This window comes from Ursus americanus, chromosome 21 (assembly GCF_024610735.1).
Source record: "Ursus americanus isolate L20-20 chromosome 21, mUrsAme1.1.p, whole genome shotgun sequence".
Lineage (NCBI taxonomy): Eukaryota > Metazoa > Chordata > Mammalia > Carnivora > Ursidae > Ursus > Ursus americanus.
The window spans coordinates 49,022,040-49,041,318 of record NC_142147.1 but is presented as its reverse complement, the minus strand read 5'-3'; the positions used below and the strand labels follow the sequence as shown (position 1 = coordinate 49,041,318).

The 19,279-nt window shown below is 55.4% G+C and overlaps 1 protein-coding gene across 1 annotated transcript in view; it reads right to left on the bottom strand.

Annotated features, from left to right (window-relative positions):
- Window positions 1-9,997: 9,997 nt before the first annotated feature.
- The window catches only part of ARHGAP35 (Rho GTPase activating protein 35), a 118,684-nt gene continuing 109,402 nt past the window's right edge, over window positions 9,998-19,279 (bottom strand). Inside the window, exons 6-7 of the mRNA XM_045772276.2 lie at window positions 16,002-16,107; window positions 9,998-15,177 (exon numbers count right to left, since the gene is read on the bottom strand). Of these exons, the coding sequence (XP_045628232.1) occupies window positions 14,820-15,177; window positions 16,002-16,107 (464 nt within the window). The 3' untranslated portion in view covers window positions 9,998-14,819. The remainder of the gene's footprint in view (window positions 15,178-16,001; window positions 16,108-19,279) is intronic.

The window sequence follows — 19,279 nt, the reverse complement described above, 5'->3', positions numbered from 1 at the left end:
GGTGGACTAGAAAGAGTGATGGGCAGCAAAGTTTATTGAGCAATATAGTACAAAGCTCCCAGAGAGGGAGGGGGCCCGAGAGGGTTGCCCCTGCAGTTTCTAAGTTTAGGGGCTTTTATGAGCTCTTTTGCCGAACTCTCTTGAGCAACCAGGGTGTGCTGAGTGGTGCCAATCAGGGCTTTGATTACCATCTGTCTACGGATTAGGTTAATGCTTACCTGGGGATAGTCTTTTGGGGCTGACATCTGGGGGCTTCTGTCTTAACTGCCCCTTGCTCGTGATAGTGACAAACGCTCTGTGGTTGATTGTTTTATTTTAGGACGTTTTGCAGAAGTCATTTCTGCAAAGGCTGCAAAACACAGTGCTAGTGTGGTCCTGTCTAAGCTGCAAAACAGGATGTCAGTGCTGCTTTATCTTAGCTGTCCCGACTTCCATATTTTCTTACTGGGGACCCTGGGCCTGACTACCTAACTGTCCAACTAACTCCTAACATTATCTCCTCCCCCCCACCAGTGCAAAGATGGGAACCCTCACATCTGAGCTCCTCCTAGGAGATCCCAATGCAATGCATGAAGACGGAGTCTTAGGAGAGCCAGGCAGCCAGAGAGGCCTGGGCAACCAGGCACGGGTCTGCCTCTAGTTGGACAGATTGGGGAAACTGAGGCACACACCTCTGAACAGTCCTGTGTACTGGCAGACAGGAACACTTTTTTTTTTTTTTTTAAGGTAAGCTCTATACCCAGCATGGCGACCTCAAGGTCAAGAGTTGTATGCTCAGTCGGTTAAGCATGTGTCTTTGGCTCGGGTCATGATCTCAGGGTCCTGGGATGGAGCCCCGCATCAGGCTCCTTGCTCAGCGGGGAGTCTGCTTTTCCCTCTGCCTGCTGCTCCCCCTGCTTGTGCTCTCTCTCTCTGCCTGACAAATAAATAAATAAAATCTTAAAAAAAAAAAAAGTTGCATGCTCTATGGACTGAGCCCGCCAGGTGCCCCTGATAGCAACCCTTTTCAACCTGCTCATGTTTTTTTTTTTTTTCCAAAGATTTTATTTATTCATTTGAGAGAGAGAGAGACAGAGACAGAGAGAGCACAAGCAGGGAAGAGGCAGAGGGAGAGGGAGAAGCAGGCTCCCTGCTGAGCTGGGAGCCCGATGTGGGGCTGGATCCCAGGACCTGGAGATTATGAACGAAGCTGAAGCCAGACGCTTAACCATCTGAGCCCCCCAGGTGCCCCCAACCTGCTCGTGTGAACCGCAGTGAACAGCTTAGGGATCACTTACGTTCCGCGCATTCTTTTCTCCATAGCAAGGTTCTGAGCTGGGCTCTATTACTAAATCCATTTTACAGCTAGGGAAACTGAGGCATGGAGAGACTATATAGCCTGGTTATGTTGGTCTCTCAGCCAATAATATTTTCCTATTTGTCCCCAGAGAGACTTGATGGGGTGTCAGGGTAGGGGTTCAGGATCAGATCAGTGGCTTCTATTTCCTTTTTTTTTTTTTTAAAGATTTTATTTATTTATTTGACAGAGATAGAGACAGCCAGCGAGAGAGGGAACACAAGCGGGGGGAGTGGGAGAGGAAGAAGCAGGCTCCCAGCGGAGGAGCCCGATGTGGGGCTCGATCCCATAACGCTGGGATCACGCCCTGAGCCGAAGGCAGGTGCTTAACCGCTGTGCCACCCAGGCACCCCGTGGTGGCTTCTATTTCCTGACACCACTTCCTGGCTGTGTGGCCTGGGCAGATGCTATCCCAGGCCTTGAGAGGGGCACTCACGCTACGCAATCAAGTTATGCTTACATACACACAGATTTTGTCAAGGCTAAGAGCCTGCTTGCTGAGGTTCGAATCCCAGGTCTGCCACGTACTCCTGTGTGACTCTGGGCAAGGAACTTCACCTTTCTGGGCCTCAGTATTTTTCTTTTGTAAAATGGGGTAGATTTCTATCTAGTACACACCTCATAGCACGGTTGTAAGCATTATATGTTTTTTTTTTTTTAAGATTTTATTTACTTATTTGACAGAGATAGAGACAGCCAGCGAGAGAGGGAACACAAGCAGGGGGAGTGGGAGAGGAAGAAGCAGGCTCCCAGCGGAGGAACCTGATGTGGGGCTCGATCCCACAACGCCGGGATAACGCCCTGAGCTGAAGGCAGACGCTTAACGACTGCGCCACCCCAGCACCCCAAGCATTATATGTTTATCCAGAAGTTCTCGAAGTGTGACCTGGGGACTGGTTCCTGAGAACCCCTCAGGGGGTCCGCTAGGTCAGATTTTCATCCTGAGAAGTTTTCCGTCTTTTCCACTTCATTCTCACACTAGCATCGGGTGGAGTTTTCCAGAAGCGGCATGGCATGGGATATTGCAGGACTCAGTGCAGGGGCAGCCTTGAGGACGTGAGGTTTGCGGAGGTAGTGAGTGTCTCCAAAGACTCCTGAGAAAGAGGGTGTGGTTGGCCAGGGACGGTGCGGGGACGAGAGGCAGGAGCACAAGTCCCCACGCTGACAGTGGGTCCCCGGGTGACCACTTAGTTATTACTACAACGAGGCAGCTGTGTTTTGTGTCATCTTTCCTTTGTACGATCTAGTTTACAATAAAAATTAGGAAGTGGGGAAGGGAAATGTCATGGGTTGGATTGCATTTCCCCCCAAAAAGATACGTTTGGAGTCTCATCCCCAGTACCTCGGAAGGGGACCTGATTTGGGGGCGGAGTCTTCACAGAGGTAATCCAGTGGAACTAAGGTCACGGGGCGGGTCTTAAACCAGTAGGACTGGTGTCCTTACGAAGCAGGGAGAGGCGGACACAGACGTGCACATAGGGGGATGGCCACGTGCACAGAGGCAGAGATCAGGGTGACGTGTGCAACAGCGAGGGACAGCAGAGATTACTGCCAGCAGGCCTGCTGCCAGAAGCTAGGGGAGAGCCTGGAAGATTCTCGCTCACAGCCTCGGAAGGCACCATCCCTATGCCTCAATCTTGGATTTCTGGCCTCCAGACCCAGGAGTCAGGCTCCGTCGTTCAAGCCACACAGCGTGGGATGCTTTTGTTACAGGAACCCTAGCAAAGTAATGTGGGGGGATGGGGAACGCCTACTAGTGGTATAGGCTTTTTGGGGGTGATGACAGTATTCTGAAATTGACTGTAGTGACGGTCCCACGACCCTGTGAACATGCTAAAAACCATTTTTCAAAGGGTAAAATGGGGGCACCTGGCTGGCTCAGATGGAAGAGCATGGGACTCTTGATCTTGGGGTCGTGTGAGCCCCACGCTGGGTGTAGGGATCACTAAAAAATAAATTTAAAAAAATAAGTAAAAGCGTAAAATGCAGGGGCGCCTGGGTGGCACAGTGGTTGGGCGTCTGCCTTCGGCTCAGGGCATGATCCCGGCGTTATGGGATCGAGCCCCACATTGGGCTCCTCCGCTATGAGCCTGCTTCTTCCTCTCCCACTCCCCCTGCTTGTGTTCCCTCTCTCGCTGGCTGTCTCTATCTCTGTCAAATAAATAAATAAAATCTTAAAAAAAAAGCGTAAAATGTATGATATGTGAGATATCTCAGTTACGTTCTTATGAAAGCATAAATGGGAAAAAAGTGACAAGGCATCCCTTTTAGGGTGCTGTCAACATTCGATGAAGTAATCCAACAAATATTTCTTGAGCATCTATCAGCACTATATGCTGAGCTCTGTGATCTGGACAGAAATCCCAGACCTCCTGGGACCAACCTGTGTGCGTGTGACGTGCTTGGCACACGGCAAGTGACTAACAAAGTTTAGCATTTATCACTGAGTGGGGCTGGTCCACCCTTCTCTCCTGAGGTGTCAGAAAAGGGCTTCTGTAAATCATGGCGCTCCTCAGCCTCATTTCTCCAAAGGTGCTCGCTCACTTATTCAGTCAACAAACATGCACGAATGAACATGTAAGGCAAAATAAACAACCTTGGACTACCAAAGAGACTGTAAAAAATGTTCAAACATTAGTGCCAGGATGAGGAAAAAAAAAAGATGCAAACTAAGAGACAATAGATCGAGATTTATCTTAAATAAAGAGCTCCTACCAATCAGTAATGAAAGGCAGAGGACCCAATACTGACAATTCAATGGGGAAAATGGTCAATACACACAAAGGCAAACCATAAAAGAAGTGTCAGCAACAAACACATGAGACGATGCTAAACTAGAAGAGTAATCCGAGAAACTGAAATTAAAAAACTGACAAGTCATCTTCCTTTGCCTAGAGGTGGAATTAAACAAAACACAGGGGGCACCTGGGTGGCACAGCGGTTAAGCGTCTGCCTTCGGCTCAGGGCGTGATCCCGGCGTTATGGGATCGAGCCCCACATCAGGCTCCTCCGCTGGGAGCCTGCTTCTTCCTCTCCCACTCCCCCTGCTTGTGTTCCCTCTCTCGCTGGCTGTCTCTATCTCTGTCAAATAAATAAATAACATCTTAAAAACAACAAAACAAAACACGGATAATCTCCAGATTTAGTGAGATTTCAGGAAATGGGTTCTTTTTTTTTTAAGGCAACTCAGTTGCAAGGGGAGATTTGTTTTGCATCGTACAGCTTTCAGAGCTCTTTTAATTAATTGTTGGACCATGGATGCCTTTAATGAGAGTATATAAGTAAACATGATCCAATTCCTCCATCCTAAAAAAGGTGTGGATACCTACTATGTGCTGGGGGCTGGGGAAACATCGGTGAACCAGACAGACCAGGTCTTTATGGGATTCGGGGAGGCGAATAAAAGGGGGCCCCGTTGAAGAGGCGACTGGATGGAGAAGTCCAGGCAGGAGGTGATAGCGGCCGGACCAGGAGGCAGCGGAAGGGGGAGAAGTGGTCAAGTTCTGGAAACGTCCCAAAGGCAGAGATGACGGGATTGCCTGAGGACCGGATATAAGAGAGGAGGAGCCAGGGGGAGTCCGTGGTTTGGGGTTGAGACCTGGGCAGCCCAGTTTGGTCCCAGAGTTTGTCCTGCTTTTGTTTTTGATCCTTCTCTCCACAGACATTTTTTGAGCACCTAGTGTGTCCCAGATGCTCTAGGGATCCGCCGGGGCAGAGATGGGCAGGGATTCCTGTCACTTGGGTGCCCGTCCTAGTGGGGGTGTCGGGCAAGAGAGAAAACAAGAACAAAAAATGTCAGATGGAGCTAAGTGCTAGAGAAAACAAAGAAAGCAGGTGTGTGTGTGTGTGTGTGTGTGTGTGTGTGTGCGCGCACACACACACACGCATGTGCACACACAATTTTAGGTTGGCTGGTCAAGTACTGACCATTACTAGGAAGAATAAGTTGGGGATGAAAGAAAAACCCCACCCACCAACTCCATAAATGGCCCCACATCTAAGGGTCCCCCGGCTTGATATGTGGATGTCCCCCGAGTGCTGCTTCTGCCTCAAACCCTTGCTGCCCAGTTGGCCTCCCATCTCCTGGCCCCATGTTGTCCCCTTCAGGCCACCCGAAGTGTCAGGGAAGAACTCTCATCTCCAAGAGGATGGAAGGGCTAACCTGTCACCTGTCACCTATCCACAGGTACAGAAAGAAGACAATGAGCCTCGATGGAACAGAGCGAGATGCATCGCTGGGCTGGTCCTCTGCCCCCAGGTGACACTTGGCAAGACCACAGGCCCACATTCATTTTGGTAGCCAGCAGCAAACACACCAGGGCACTCCCCTGGGGAGCAAGCAGCCCATGGTGGTCACCCTGACCCCCTTGCCTAGGGGACCAGCCACAGAGATGGCGCAGAGACCGCCATGGTCAGGTGCCGCCAGCAGGCACGTGCGGGGATGCTCAGGGGCTTGGTCGACGGCCTCTCCCAACCCAAGGGCACGCCTTCCAGAGAGAGAGAGCCTTTCTCTCCGTGACCCTGCAGACTCCCCCTGGAGAGGGGACAAGGGCCTGAACACCAGCTGACGAGGCAGCAGGGTGAGGGAGACGGAATGTTGAGAAGAGTGTAGGGTGTTGAGTAGTGGCCCCCACCCCAAAGATCTGTCCGCATCCTAACCCTGGAACTGGTGAAAGTGATCTTATTTGACCTTATGTGATCTTATTTGACCCGCAGCCACAAGTGATCTAGACCATTCCCGTCTAGAGCCTTCTGAGGGAGCTTGCACACCCGGCTGGCGCCTTGATTTGGGGGCTGGGAGAACCGTGAGGGAATCCATTTCTGTTGCTGGTCATTGGCAAGGGCAGCCACAGGAAGAGCCGTGGGCTTCCCGGTCAGATAGCCGGGCTTCAGATCTTGACTCCCCCTCACTCGCTTGTGACCTCACTTGCCCCTTCTGCGCCTCCGTTTCTTCATCTGGAAAATGGGGCTAATGATAAAGCCTCATCCTAGAGTTTGTGTGACAATTGAGTTGAAATGATTAAAAAATGATTAAAACAAAGCCTGCTGCCTTGTAAGTGTCCCCACATCGTCGGCTTTTATTAACATTACTTGCCTTGCTAACACTTATATCAACTGCCTGCCCTGAGTGCCTGCGAGCCTGTATCTCAGCAACCCCTGAGCTCCTGCCCATGCAACCCAGTTTCTCCCTGCTCGGAGTTCACTAGCCTGCCCTCCGAGACCCTGTGTCGCCTGGCCCCCCACCGCAGAGACTGAGTGACTATAAAGAAATGGACGGGTGGGTGGATGGAATAACAGGGGCAGTAGCTCGTCCCGCTGCTTCTCAGGCCGCTCTTGGGCCACTTCCAGCCCCATTTCTCAGAACCCGCCTCCTCCCCAGTTCCCGCGGGTCCCTCTAACCGTGCTTTCCCGACCCGCCCTCCCTTAAGCTGCCACCAACCCGGCTGCCCACGCGGCCGGGCTCGGCCAGGGCTGGGCAGGCGGCGCTCTGCTGACCCCTGGTGGCCACGAGCAGCAACGCCGCAGTCTCCGTGGCGGGGCTCGGGAGCGCCTAGTCTGTGCCAGGTGCGGGCCGTAGCTTGGGGAGCTGGCTCCAACCCCTGCGTGTCGCAGGGGAGTGGGAATGGGGGTGGGGGTGGGACAGAGGGTGATCAGATGCACGGTTGTGTCAGCCCTGGAGTCATCCGACCTCCTCTCTCCACTCCCACTGTCCGTGCTCCTGTCTATCCAGTGTCACCTCGCTCCCTGCATCACCTCACTCTCTGCTCCGGACCACAGGATGGGTCTTACCGATTTCTCCTTTTGCCTCAGGCTTCAATACGGCTCAGCGCTGTTACTGATTCTGTTTTTATCTAAAACTGTGAGCACCATGGTTTTGTTTCGTTTTGTTGTATCCCCTTCAAGTTTCACACCAAAGGCCAATGTCTCACTCACCTCACCTTGGTCCCTGCTCTGTTGCACTGCCACTTCCTCAGCTCTTCCTGACCACCCTAAATAGCATTCCTGCTCCCCAAAATCCACATCCTTAACTCCTTACCCGTGCTTGATTGACATTATGGCACACATTCATTTCTTGGCCTGTTTCCTGTGTTTCTTTCACTAGATGTCAGTTCCCAGTTGTGTCCCCGGGGCCTGGCACAGAGTAAATGCTCAGGAAATATGTGTTAAGTGGCAAATACAATTCAAATGAGTAACAAACTGAGAATGATGCTCTTAGTGTGTTTTTCCTTGAAAGCAGATGGGTCCATCTTGGTCTGGGGTCGAGAAGGGCTTTGCTGAGGAAGGAGGTGGGCTGAAACCGAAAGGTGGAGGAGGGAGTTAGGAGGAAGGGGTGGACAGTGGGGAGGGCAGTGCTCCAGGAGGGGACCGCTCTGCAGAAGGCCTGAGGTGGGTGGGCCCCTGGGGAGCAGGAAGGCTGGGAGCGCAGGGGGAGGGGAAGGCTTCCCAGGAGGATGGGCAGACTGAAATGTTGGGGCTTTCCTCTAAGGGATTTGGGGAGCCCTGGGAGGTGTTAAGGGACGGGTGGCAGGGCCAGATCTGGTTTGAAAAGCTCCCTCTGGCTGCCTGAGGAGATGGAGAGGGGTGGATGGGAGGCTGGAAGTTCAGAGAGGAGGCTGGGACAGACATCTGGGTGAGGTTCAAACAGGATGGTGGCTGGGAACGTGGAGGAGACGGGCCGGACTTGAGAGCTATGTGGAGCGTAACACGGACCTTGGAGTTAGTCCAGCTTGATGGGAAAGGGAGAGGGACAGGCGGAGGACTCCAGGGTCTCTGGCTCATCGGGGACAGCCGTGGAGAAATGGTTAGGACTTGGGCTGTTGGGTGTGGCACAGGCAGGTGGATGAGTGTGGGGTTTGGAGCGGAGGTCTGGGCTGGAGAGGCACATGGGAGAAGTCGGCTTAAGACGGAGAATCCAGTCAAGGGCGAGGTTGAGACCACTGTGATCTACGAACCGAGACCTGAGACAGCTTGGGAGGACATAGTGGCGGGGGGTGGGGGGAGGGCACAGGCCCTGCCCCCGGAAACTCTCCACTTGGGGGGATGGCGGCTGAGAGGTGCAAGTATACATCTACACACAACCTGAACATGAGAGAGAAAAAGGTTTACGCCAGCACACATATTGAGCACCAACTGTACGTTGTAGAGAATTTTTAAAAATATAGAACTAATGCTGAAGCATTTATGGGGAGTCACATGAACTCCCCAGGGCAAGCAAATAATAGATATTGGGCAAATCCTTGAGGGATTCTAGAATAATTTCTAGGGGTGCCTGTGTGGCTCAGTCAGTTAAGTGTCTGTCTTTGGCTCAGGTCATGATCCCAGGGTCTTGTGATCGAGTCCTGCATCGGGCTCCCTGTTCCATAGGGAGCCTGCTTCTCCCTCTGCCTCTCTCTGTCTCTTACAAATAAATAAAATCTTGAAGAAGAAGAAGAAGAAGAAGAAGAAGAAGAAGAAGAAGAAGAAGAAGAAGAAGAAGAAGAAGAAGAAGAAGGAGAAGAAGAAGGAGAAGAAGAAGGAGAAGAAGAAGGAAGAAGAAGAAGAAGAAGAAGAAGAAGAAGAAGAAGAAGAAGAAGAAGAAGAAGAAGGAGAAGAATTAGAAGAAGAAGAAGAATTTCTAGACGAAGGCTAGCTTTGAGGGGTGGGTGAGGATCTGATGGAGAGACCTGACGTTCGGAGCCATGTGGACAGAAGGCATTCCAGGCAGAGGGAACAGCACAAGCAAAGACCTGGATGTGGGAAGCAACCCCGTGCATTCAGAGAACGTGAATGACTTTGACTGCGGCCGGCGATCTGCTGGGAGGAGCGTGGGAGAGGCCGGCTGGATCGAGTGAGGTGTCCCAGCAGGGCTGTCAGCACCTGCTTCCCAGCGGGCACCTGCTCGAGTGACCACCCAGCCAGAAGCCTGTGCGAGCAGGTGGCCTCTCCGGCGCCAGCTCCTGAGCTCTGTGGGTGTGGGCAATCAACAGGCCACGTCTGGCACAGGAAGGGGGCGGTATCCGGTATGATGACTAGAGCCCACTTCTGCCATAAGGGATGCAGAGCCAGGTCTTCCTTCTCGAATAACTTTGGGGTATAAAGAAGATGGATGGGAAGGGGCAAGACTGAGGGCAGGGAGGCTGTTTAGGGTGTGGGGTTGCCCGTCGGAGTGCAGGTGAGCTGGAATTAGGGCTTGTGCCAGGATGGCGGCACTAGGGACAGCAAGGTCACGGATGCAGGTGGACTTAGGGAGCCAGCCAGCCCTGGAGGCGCTGTCCTGAATGAAGGCGGGTAACAGAGGCTTACACTCCAGGGCCACCCTAGAAGTAAAGCCCCAGCACCACTAGTGTGGCTCAGACATCTGGTTTGGGAGGGTGTGAAAGGGCAGGGCAGGAGCTGCTGACTTTGGTGTCCCCTGCCGGGTGCCTGTGGCCACGGGGGTTTGTGTGTTGGGCTTCGGCTAAAGGACTTGAGCAGCACCCCTCCGTGCCCCCCGCATACCCTCTTGTGGGGGTGCTCTGGGATCCTCGCGCCCTGTGGCCAGAGAACAGACTCGTCCCGCGCGTGCCAGGGCCTTGGCCGCAGCGTCTGAGGAGCTGGTGTCCCCGCAGGCCTGAGGCTGCGCCCGCTGCGGGAAGCGCACTCCGGGCCCTGGCGGGAGGGGCCAGCTTCGGCGCTCTCAGGTTTGGTTTTTTACAAGATTGATTTATTAACTATGATACATATCACATAAGGCCTTTTCAGTTTTTTACACCATTCCCATTGAGACGAGTACAATACTTTGTAGCAAATACATGATTTTAAAAAACAAAACCAAACAAAAGCACGTCAGTCAGAGACGCCTCCGCCGTAGTTGACGGCTGACCATGCACTAATCAGGCTGGAGCCTCAAAAACCCACAACGTGTTTAAAAAAAAAAAAAAAGGTCTGGAAATTAAGCAAACATTCCTAACACCAACTACAGGATGTCCTGGTTAAAGCCCCTAAAATACAAAGAAATAATTGTTATACTTTCTTTACATACAGTTCTCCACTTTTGCTGCAAAACAGAAATTTAGGCACACGGCCAGACTACTAACACATTTCAATACCATTAATATGCTTTTTTTCTCAGGAAACTCAAAATATTTGTTAATTCAACATATATAAAGATCATTTAACATGTGAAAATACAAGTACCAGAAAAATAAGCTGGCAGCAGCACTATTCCAAATTTTCAAACAAGTTTTATTCCCATACAATTCAGACATTGCCTTTTTTTTTTTTTATGTACACAGGGAACAGGATTTTTTTAATGCAAACAATAACTTAGTCCCTGTCTTGACTACACAGATGTGTAACCTCACTGCCGTGGGCACAGACCTGGCTCCCCAGAAGGGAAGGAGCCTTCCCAGGCCCGCAGCCTGGAACCTCGGGAGAGGAGAATGGCCTTTCCCCTCACACCGGCCCCTCGCCAGCAGTCCCAGACATGACTCGCTCCATCCTTTCACCTAAGCGCAAACGAGTGGCTTGAACCTGCCAAGCAACAGGAGGGCGACTCCTCGTCCACCGTCTGCAGAGTCAGCAAGGCCTGGGAGCGAGCACAGTGCCGGCTGTCCCCGTTTCTGGGTGCACACCGTGCCCAACTGCACAGCAGGACTGTGGAGCCCGGCCCCCAGAAAGTCGCCCAAGTCCCTGGGGCTTCCTGCTCTTGGAGACACAGTGGCTGGCCAGAGCCCTCAGTGGCAGCGAGGAGGTATCCACTCCTTTCTCGGAAACCCCAAAACAGCGTGGCTGTCCTCACAGGAGCGGGAAGGGGGCACAGAGGGACAGGGTTTTTACCAACACAGGGTGGTTTTCAAGTTTCAGGGCTGAGGATGGACTGCCCTCCAGGCCTCCCCCACTCCCCCTCCCCGCTCATGAGACCAGGACCCCAGGCCCAAGGCCAGGGGAAGGTGTGCGCTCCGGGCCCCTCCTGGCCAGTGTGCTGCTCCTATGACGTCACCCTCCGTCCACCTGGCAAAGACCCACACTCTGCTAGAAGAATCACACCGGCAGTGCGCTTCCTGCCTTGCAGCAGGAAGACCAAGGTGGCAGTAGGGTGTAGAACACAGGAAACAGTACTGAGTTTTCCCAGCACTCCAGAACGCCAAGCGATGGGAAGCACGACTTGATGGAGAGCAGGAACAAATGTGCCGTTGTGATCCCCAATATGCCACACGGCCAAGAACCGAGGGCGAGTTCACAAGCCAGGCCGCACCACCTCGGACCCCCTCCTCCACGGAAGCGGCCGTGTCAGAGCCAGCATCAGCCTTACGCAACCAAGGGCTGTTCATCTCCACCAAATACGGCAACTACTGTCTTGCGGATGTCCGACACGGGCCGGCAGAGAGCTCCCGGGCAAGCCACTGTTTGGCTGTGGGGCAGGGAACAAGTCCTACTCCCTCTGCTGACCGCCTCACCCACTCTGGCCAAGGCGGACTAAGGCTGCCCTTCCCTCCGTCGCAGAGCTGCGGGGCCGCTCGCGCGAGAACCCCTTGGGGAAGCAAGCCCTCTTCAGAGCGTCACACGGCGGAACTCGGGCGGTGCACAGCATTGCACTTACGGCGGCACGTCCCAACACAGGCCCAGGCTTGCCTTTGCGGCTCCCATCCGAGTGCCCAGTCTGGGTGCTAACCCCCGACTGGGGGCTGAAGCCCAGGGCCCACAACTACCACGAACGGCAACACCAACCCAGAAGGACAGAGAAACATCCCCCAGCCCGAGTCAGTCTGGAGAAGAAAACTAGAAGCTACACTTGACAGAAGAAATGGAAACAAGAGGAACCCCTGGCGCTTCCCGTCAACGGTGGCTCTTTCAGGCATGTGCCACCAGTTCCCCCCTGTACACCCTTAAAGCCCCGGCAGGACACTGGGAGCAGCCAGGTGAAGGGGCTCCTGCGACTCCCCAAGCTGGCTGGCAGGGGGTGCTGTTGGCCCAGAGGCTTCCCACGACTCCCTCGAGGGCAAGGGCACAAAGCCCGTATCCCTCCTCAGTGAGCTGCCCCCGCCCACACACCCAGAAGTCACCATCTGCACAGTCTCAGGGATGGGGGAGCTTGGGGGCTTGTCCAGCTCCTGGGGCACAGCCCAGGCATGCAGGCGGGGGTGCGGGGGGTGGCCCCGCGAACCGGCACAAAGGAGGCGGCAGAGGAAAACTGGTAGTGGGGGGTGGGTGGGAGGGGGGCCGGGGTACTTTTCAGCTCACACAAGGGATGGTGGTCCCGGACCACCCCCACCTAACACCCTGAGGGGCTGCCTCAGAGCAGGTGGGTGAGCGTGACCTAGAAAAAGGCAGAGATGCATTCAATGGAGTGATTTCCTCACCTGCCTGCGGCTCAGAACAGAGGGGGTGGGGTGGAAAGCCAGGGCCGCAGGTCTGCCAACCACCGTCACAACCCGACCTGTCACCTTCCTGCCAACCCTGACCCAGAGCATCGGGCACAGAGCCCCCACAGAAGAGATCCCTCCCCAGCAGTTACATAAACGTTCGTGTACCTTAGGTTTGTTTTTGACTAGTGTTCTTAAAAAGAGGTGGTGACACTTGCAAGGATGGTTATCCAAGCACCGTAGTTTGCCGTACAGGAACTAGTAACAGGTATCCAGCTTATCCGGAGCAAGTCAGTGAGCGAAGGGCCTCCCCTCCCAACGGCCGACAGCAAGAGTCTGGGGCTGGAGGCTGTTCGGGGCAGCTGTCAGGCCACCCGGCTGAGGGACCCAAAACATTGTCGAACCTACCACAGGCGCTGCTTCTTAAAGTGCAAAGAGACCTGGAGGCTGCGTGGCCTGCAGGGCCCTGAAGCCCACGGCCCAGGGGGCCTCCGTGTCAGGCTTCCCGGTCTCGGAGGCCACAGCCCAGCCACGAGGAGTAGGAGGGCAGCCAGTATCTGTAGCAGCCTTAGCACGATCGCTGCTTTGGGGGGAGAGAAAGTGGGGCATGCTAAGGGCTCTCCGGGGGTCAGCGGGAAGGCCAGGAAGCTGAGGTGAAGGCCATCTCCCAGGAAGGGCTAGGGAAGGCCACGGGGCTGTGTGTGTGGCAGGCAGGCACAGCGCCCTCCTCGTGACTCTGGCAGCTTCTGTGACTTTCGCTCCTCCAGGCCCTCCTGGTGCTGGGAGCACAAAGGATGTCCCTGTGCAGGAACGGGCAGACCACACTTCTCCACACACCGCCCACTTCCCAGGAACACCCCTAGGCTGGTGTTCTGTGGCCCGGGATGAAAATGACCCCACTCCAACACCAAACACACTAACCCAAACCCCCCGTGCACCCAGCAACCCCCCTGGCTGTGCCCTCTCGAACAGGCATACCTCCTACGTGCGCGCACGCACGCACACACACACGCGCACACACACACACACGCGCGCACACGCACACACGCGCGCACACACACACACACACACACACACACAGTAGCGTTTCCATAGCGCTGTAGTGTGTTCCAAGGCAGACCAGGGTCCAGGCTGGTCTGCTGGTCTCCCAAGCTTTTCCCACTTTCTCCCAAGCTTAAACTGCCTTCTTGGGGAAAGGGGATCTAGTGACAGGGCGTAAGTGGGACCCCCACAGCTTCTCCAGCAACCACCCTTGGGCATCCTTGTTTTGTTGTGACAAAGACAAGGGCCATATGCCACCTGCTTGCCTCTCCAAGAGGTGGGAGAAGGGGTCAATCTTGAGGTCTGTAGTGTCTTCCTCTTTCTTTTCTAAGTTACTGGAGGGGTTTTTCCACGTTTCTTCCAGTGTTCTCTGTTTTAAAGGGAATGCATCGCCAAAGCCTACGAAGTGGGAGGGGGCGTGTGGGAAGTGGAGGGGAAGTCACACACTCTTGGTCCAGGCACACAGCCGCCCTCCCTGTTCTGACCTGCCGGGCCAGCCCCCTCAGCACTGTACCTTGGGTTGACAGAGCTGTGGCCTGCGTGTTCCCAAGGAGGCCACTGGACAGGGGCTCCCCGAACGGGGGTGGGGATGCAGATACGGAAGGTGGGAAGACACAGACGAAACAGACCGGAACTGTTCGGGGGGGGGGGGTTGCCGGCCCCGCCCTGGGGTGGCCCAAATCTCGGAGCCTCCTCCTGTTGGCACAGGCTGGGGCTCTGTCCAAGCAGTGGGTGGATGCCCCGAGGCTGGTATGTGTGGACAGGTGGGGGAGGTGGTCTGGGGAGCAGTGAGCGTGTGGAGGGCCACAGGGGCCACTGCCTGGCCAGTTCAGTCCTCAAAAGGGTCCAAGTCAAAGGGCAGGGCGCCCCCTGGCTGATGCCTGCGAACAGCTCCAGGTCTGCAGCGCCGGGCTCAGGGGGCCTGACAGCCCAGCCCAGCCCAGCCCAGCCCAGCCCAGCCCACGGTAGACTGGGGCTCCTGCTCCCACTGAGGTCTTGAGAAGGTAACGGGGGAGGGGGACACTCGCCCCACCCCCACCCCGGTGGACCTGGTTTTGTTCAAGGCCAAACGCCACCCTGTTGAAAAGAGGTCTCCTTCTGCCCCAGGCCTTGATGGCTCACAGCGTGTGTTCGGCTTGAAGCTGGGAGGGGAGCAGGGCCTGCATGGGGGACTGGGGGGTGGGTGGAGGGGACTGGGGGGGTGATGGCTGACTCGTGACAGGTGTGGAGGTGAGGAAGGGGACGGTGGAAGCCACGGCAGAGGGGGAGCTGGGTGTGGCGCCAGGAGGCTCACTGATGGGCCGATTGTGGAAGAAGAAGGGGCACTGCTGGATGAAGAGCTCAATGATTGTCTGGTAGGTCCGCGTGGCCGTGAGGGCGTCCATGGTGCTGAAGTCGGGTCTCATCAAGGTGGGCCAGAAGCAGATGGAGAGGTTCTCACTGGTCATGAGATTCACCTTGTTGTTGTGGCTGACTCTGTGGGGGACACCAAACTCACGGTCAGAGCTCCGCAGGGCAGAGGGCCCTGGATGAGGCTCTCCGCCAGCAGGGCCCCTGCCCCATCCCCTGTGTGCTCATGGTCACTGTCGCCCCAACTGCTCTCCCTGCCTGCCCACCCCAACTTCAAAACAGGAAAGGCCCAAGCACAGCTCTCTGTGGCCTGGCCTGGAAATCGAGACCTGAGACCCTCTGTGGCCGGTCCTCTGCTCCCGTGTCGCCACTGGGCCAGCCCTGAGGAGTGGCTTTGAGGTCTTGGCTCATGGGATGCCCTCCACAAACCCCGTGGGTAGACAGTCTGCCTCAGGGACTCTCTTCCAGACACCAAAATGTGTGACGCTGCTCTGCCTGAACAGAGGGAGTGCGTACATCCCGCACTGGAGTTCCATGCAATACCACTCTGCCAAGAGAGGAACAGGTTTGCCTGGAAAACCAACCTATTCTGTCTGTGAAGAAATCTGGGCAACAGTCCGTTGACAGGCTTCCTGCCTGGAGCTGCTGCACTTACTTGACAGGTTCAAGTTTCTTCCCAGCACCCCCATCTTGTCCAGGGTTTCGTCACACACAGGAGAGGACTTTGGGCACGCTTGGGGCCGCAGGGGCCTCTCGGAGAGAACCAGGATGGAAATGTAAGGAGGAAACTGTAACGAGGATGCTCCCTGGTGAGCCAGATGGGCCCCACTGAGGAGCTGCCCCAGCAGCCGCTGGCGGGCCAGCCGGGCCCAGCTTCATTCTGCTGCTAGCTGGCCCTGACTGGCAATTTCGGGAGAAGGGAAGACCAACTAGCAAGCCCTGCAACATACTTGTTCAGGTGCGAGATGACATATTTGAAGACTTCGTGGTTTTCCTTTGGAAATTTCTTGAGTACCTCCTTAAGGGCATGTAACTTCTGCTCCCGGTCATTGATTTCTGAGGAAAGAGAAAACCAAGACTTTCGTGGCCATGGCTGGTGGGTGTTACGGGCTCAAGACAGATACTGGTCCTGGGCAGGTGGTGAGACAAGTGGGATGAGGGCCACCTCGGGGCACAGCCCAGGGCTTTCAGACAAGGTCAACCCCAGTCTTTCCCCCAAAAGCTTCTGCCCAAGGCAGGCACACCTGGCGGTGGCACCGACCCAGCAGCCAGGCCCACCTCTGGGTCCCAGGCCTCTGCTGAAGGGGAGCACTGTGTGCCTGGGGCTTCCTGGCCCCCACTACCCGAGACTCAAGGATCCACAGAGACACCGCCATAAAGAACACCATTCTTTGCTCATCCGGTTGCCCCTGGAGACAGGCATCCCAATGCAGAAAGCCTGCGTGCTTCCTGACCAGACGGGGGAGCGCTGCCACCCACCCACGCCAACAGACTGTCTAGGGAGGGAGTTTGTCATAAGACCAGGGCTCTGTCCTTTTCCTAGAGACACAAGGACCCTCTACAGATGTCCCTATTGGAGGAGCTGATGGAAACAGTGGGGGAATTCTCATGCAGTTCATCAAAGGGACTACGCACCCCCTTCCCCCACTACCGCCCACACTTTGCCCATCATGGAATCCTAATGTAGTGGGAGCCTGAAAACAAGTTAACCCGAGTAAGTGCTCATCTACACCAGGCTTGGTTCGGTTAGTTGTCGGTGTCCTATATGAGGCAGGGGCTTGTCAGCGCACTGAGGGACAAGGAAGGTGACGTTGCAGAGCTTGGGAACCAAACCCCACTGACGGGCTGTGGAGCCTGAGCGTGGCCCATCGTGCTTGCTCCCTGGGGTCCTGGCTGCCCTTTCTTGAATACATTTGGCTTGCCTTGGCTGGGAGAGCTGGCCCAGATTTCTCTGAGCATGAAAAACCTCCCTACGGCTACTTCTTAGAGCTGAAAGTGACACCTAGGACCCAGAAAAACCACAGTTGATCCAGGAAGAGATAACAGCTCTCCCACACTTACGGTTGTGGGGGTGGGTGAATGGGGGAATTGCTAAAAAAAATATGATGGTTCCTGGGGCGCCTGGGTGGCTTAGTCGTTAAGCGTCTGCCTTCGGCCCAGGGCCTGATCCCAGGGTCCTGGGATCGAGCCCCACACTGGCCTCCCTGCTCCGCCGGGAAGCCTGCTTCTCCCTCTCCCACGCCCAATGCTTGTGTTCCCGCTCTCTCTCGCTGGCGGTCTCTCTGTCAAATAAATAAATAAAATCTTAAAAAAAAAAAAAGATGGTTCCTGACTGGTTTGGGGGCACAGACTCCTTTGTGATGGCTGTAAGCTCTGGAGCCTCTCCTCAAACATGCCGTGTACAACTCTGTCTACAATTGCTGGAGGCTCACAGGCTCCCCAAAACTCATCCTGTTCCTTAGGAGCCTATGGCCTCCAAGTTAAGAACCTCTGAAGCAGGTGACGTGCCTCCAGGGTCACAGTCTGGGGACACGCGGGAGGAGCTCGGCTGGGGCTACACTAGGAAGGACAGGCGGAGTTGCACGGCTGGGAAGGGACGGCAACATGCAGGGAGGAAAGGCTGTGCAGCAGGTCAGAGCCCAAACCCAACCCGCGTGGTCCTGGGTTCAAATCCTATCTCTGACACGGCCAGCGGTGTGACCATGGATGAGTGACACTTCTGGCATGCACCGCTTGTCTGTAGGAGGGGCTGACGACGGCGATGCCACACGGTGAGACACAGAGCTCACACGAAGACACGCGGTCAGCACCGGCAGTTAGCCTGAGGGCAGGAAGCAGTGGGAAGGGAGGCCGCGAAGATGGGCAGGGCTGGAGCGACCCCGAGCTTTTGCCGGCAGGCTCGTGGGCATGAAACCCGGTGAATCTTTTGACTCAAGAGTGGGACTTGATAAAAATCGTGTTTCGGTAACAGCTGTCTGGTAGAAAATGACGGAAAAACCACAGGAACTAATTGTGTGGGGCCGTTATCACTGTCAGTGCTCTGCACCCAAGCTTTATTTTAAGGGTTTGACCTCGAGAGTACCCTTTCTCTCTGGCTTTGAGTTTCAAAAACCTTTCCTGTTAAACCTCAGTACAAAGTTTACTTAAAACACATCCAGCGCTCTCATTAGGAGGAGGGACTGTCTTGACACCTGAGGAGCATATGCGGGGCTCAGAATCTCCCTCAACAGAATCATCACGCCCCCTCCCGGACGACAGTTGAGCACAGGTCACGCCGGCACCGTGCGCGCCACAAACACAGCTGTGTGTTCCCATGAGGCATTTGACCCCCGGGGCACCTGCACCCAAGAGCGGGCCGGGCCTCCTCCGTCCTCTTGGCTAGAGGCAGGAAGCCGGGATGGCAATGACGGGGGCCTGTCCTCCATGGAGCCACAAGGATGTCTGCTGTCTCTCTGTCTTCCTTGGGAGGAGGAGGGAGCAGAGGTGGGAGTACCGGGACCCACACGCTGACCTCAGGAATGCCGGCCTCCCTCCCCATGTCACACGGCAGCAAGGTGCCCAGCAAGGCCCTAGATGGTCCCCCTCCTTGTGCATCCCCCCTCCCTTTCTCCAGCCGGCTTCGAGGTGCACGTGCTCACGAGTGCAGAAGAGCACGGAGTGTGGCGGGAGGAGGAGGAGGGAAGACATCAAGGAGAGCAACAGGAAGCTTCTCAGTACAGAGCCCAGCCCTCCCTCTGACTCATGAAAAACACGGCCCATCTTGCTGACTTGACCTCGCTCGCCTCCTCTCTCAAGCAAGCGAACCTTCTCTCTGGCACTCTGCCAGAGTGCTAATGGGACAAGGTCGGAGTCACTCTTTGTGCAGCCCTTACCACACTGGGCTCCCCTTACATGCTGGCGGAGAAAACGCCAAGAGGCAGCGCCACGGACGGGAGACTGGTGAGGGGGAAGGCGGGTGGGCGCAGGCGTCTCCCGGTCCTGCACGCCTGCTCGGGGCCGCCTGCCTTCCGCCGCGCTGCGGAGCTCTCCAACTCCAGGGATCCTCTCCGAAGGTAGAGGTGGGATGGCAAGGGCACCTCTGCAGGGCCAGGGCCTCCCCAGCTCACACCGCGTACTGGTGAAATTAGATCTCAGCCAACCGACACAGCAAGACAGGTTCCTGAGGGGCGTTTTCAGGCCGGCTGAACCCAGACTAATCTGGACACAGCCCAGGAGACGGAGAACTCAC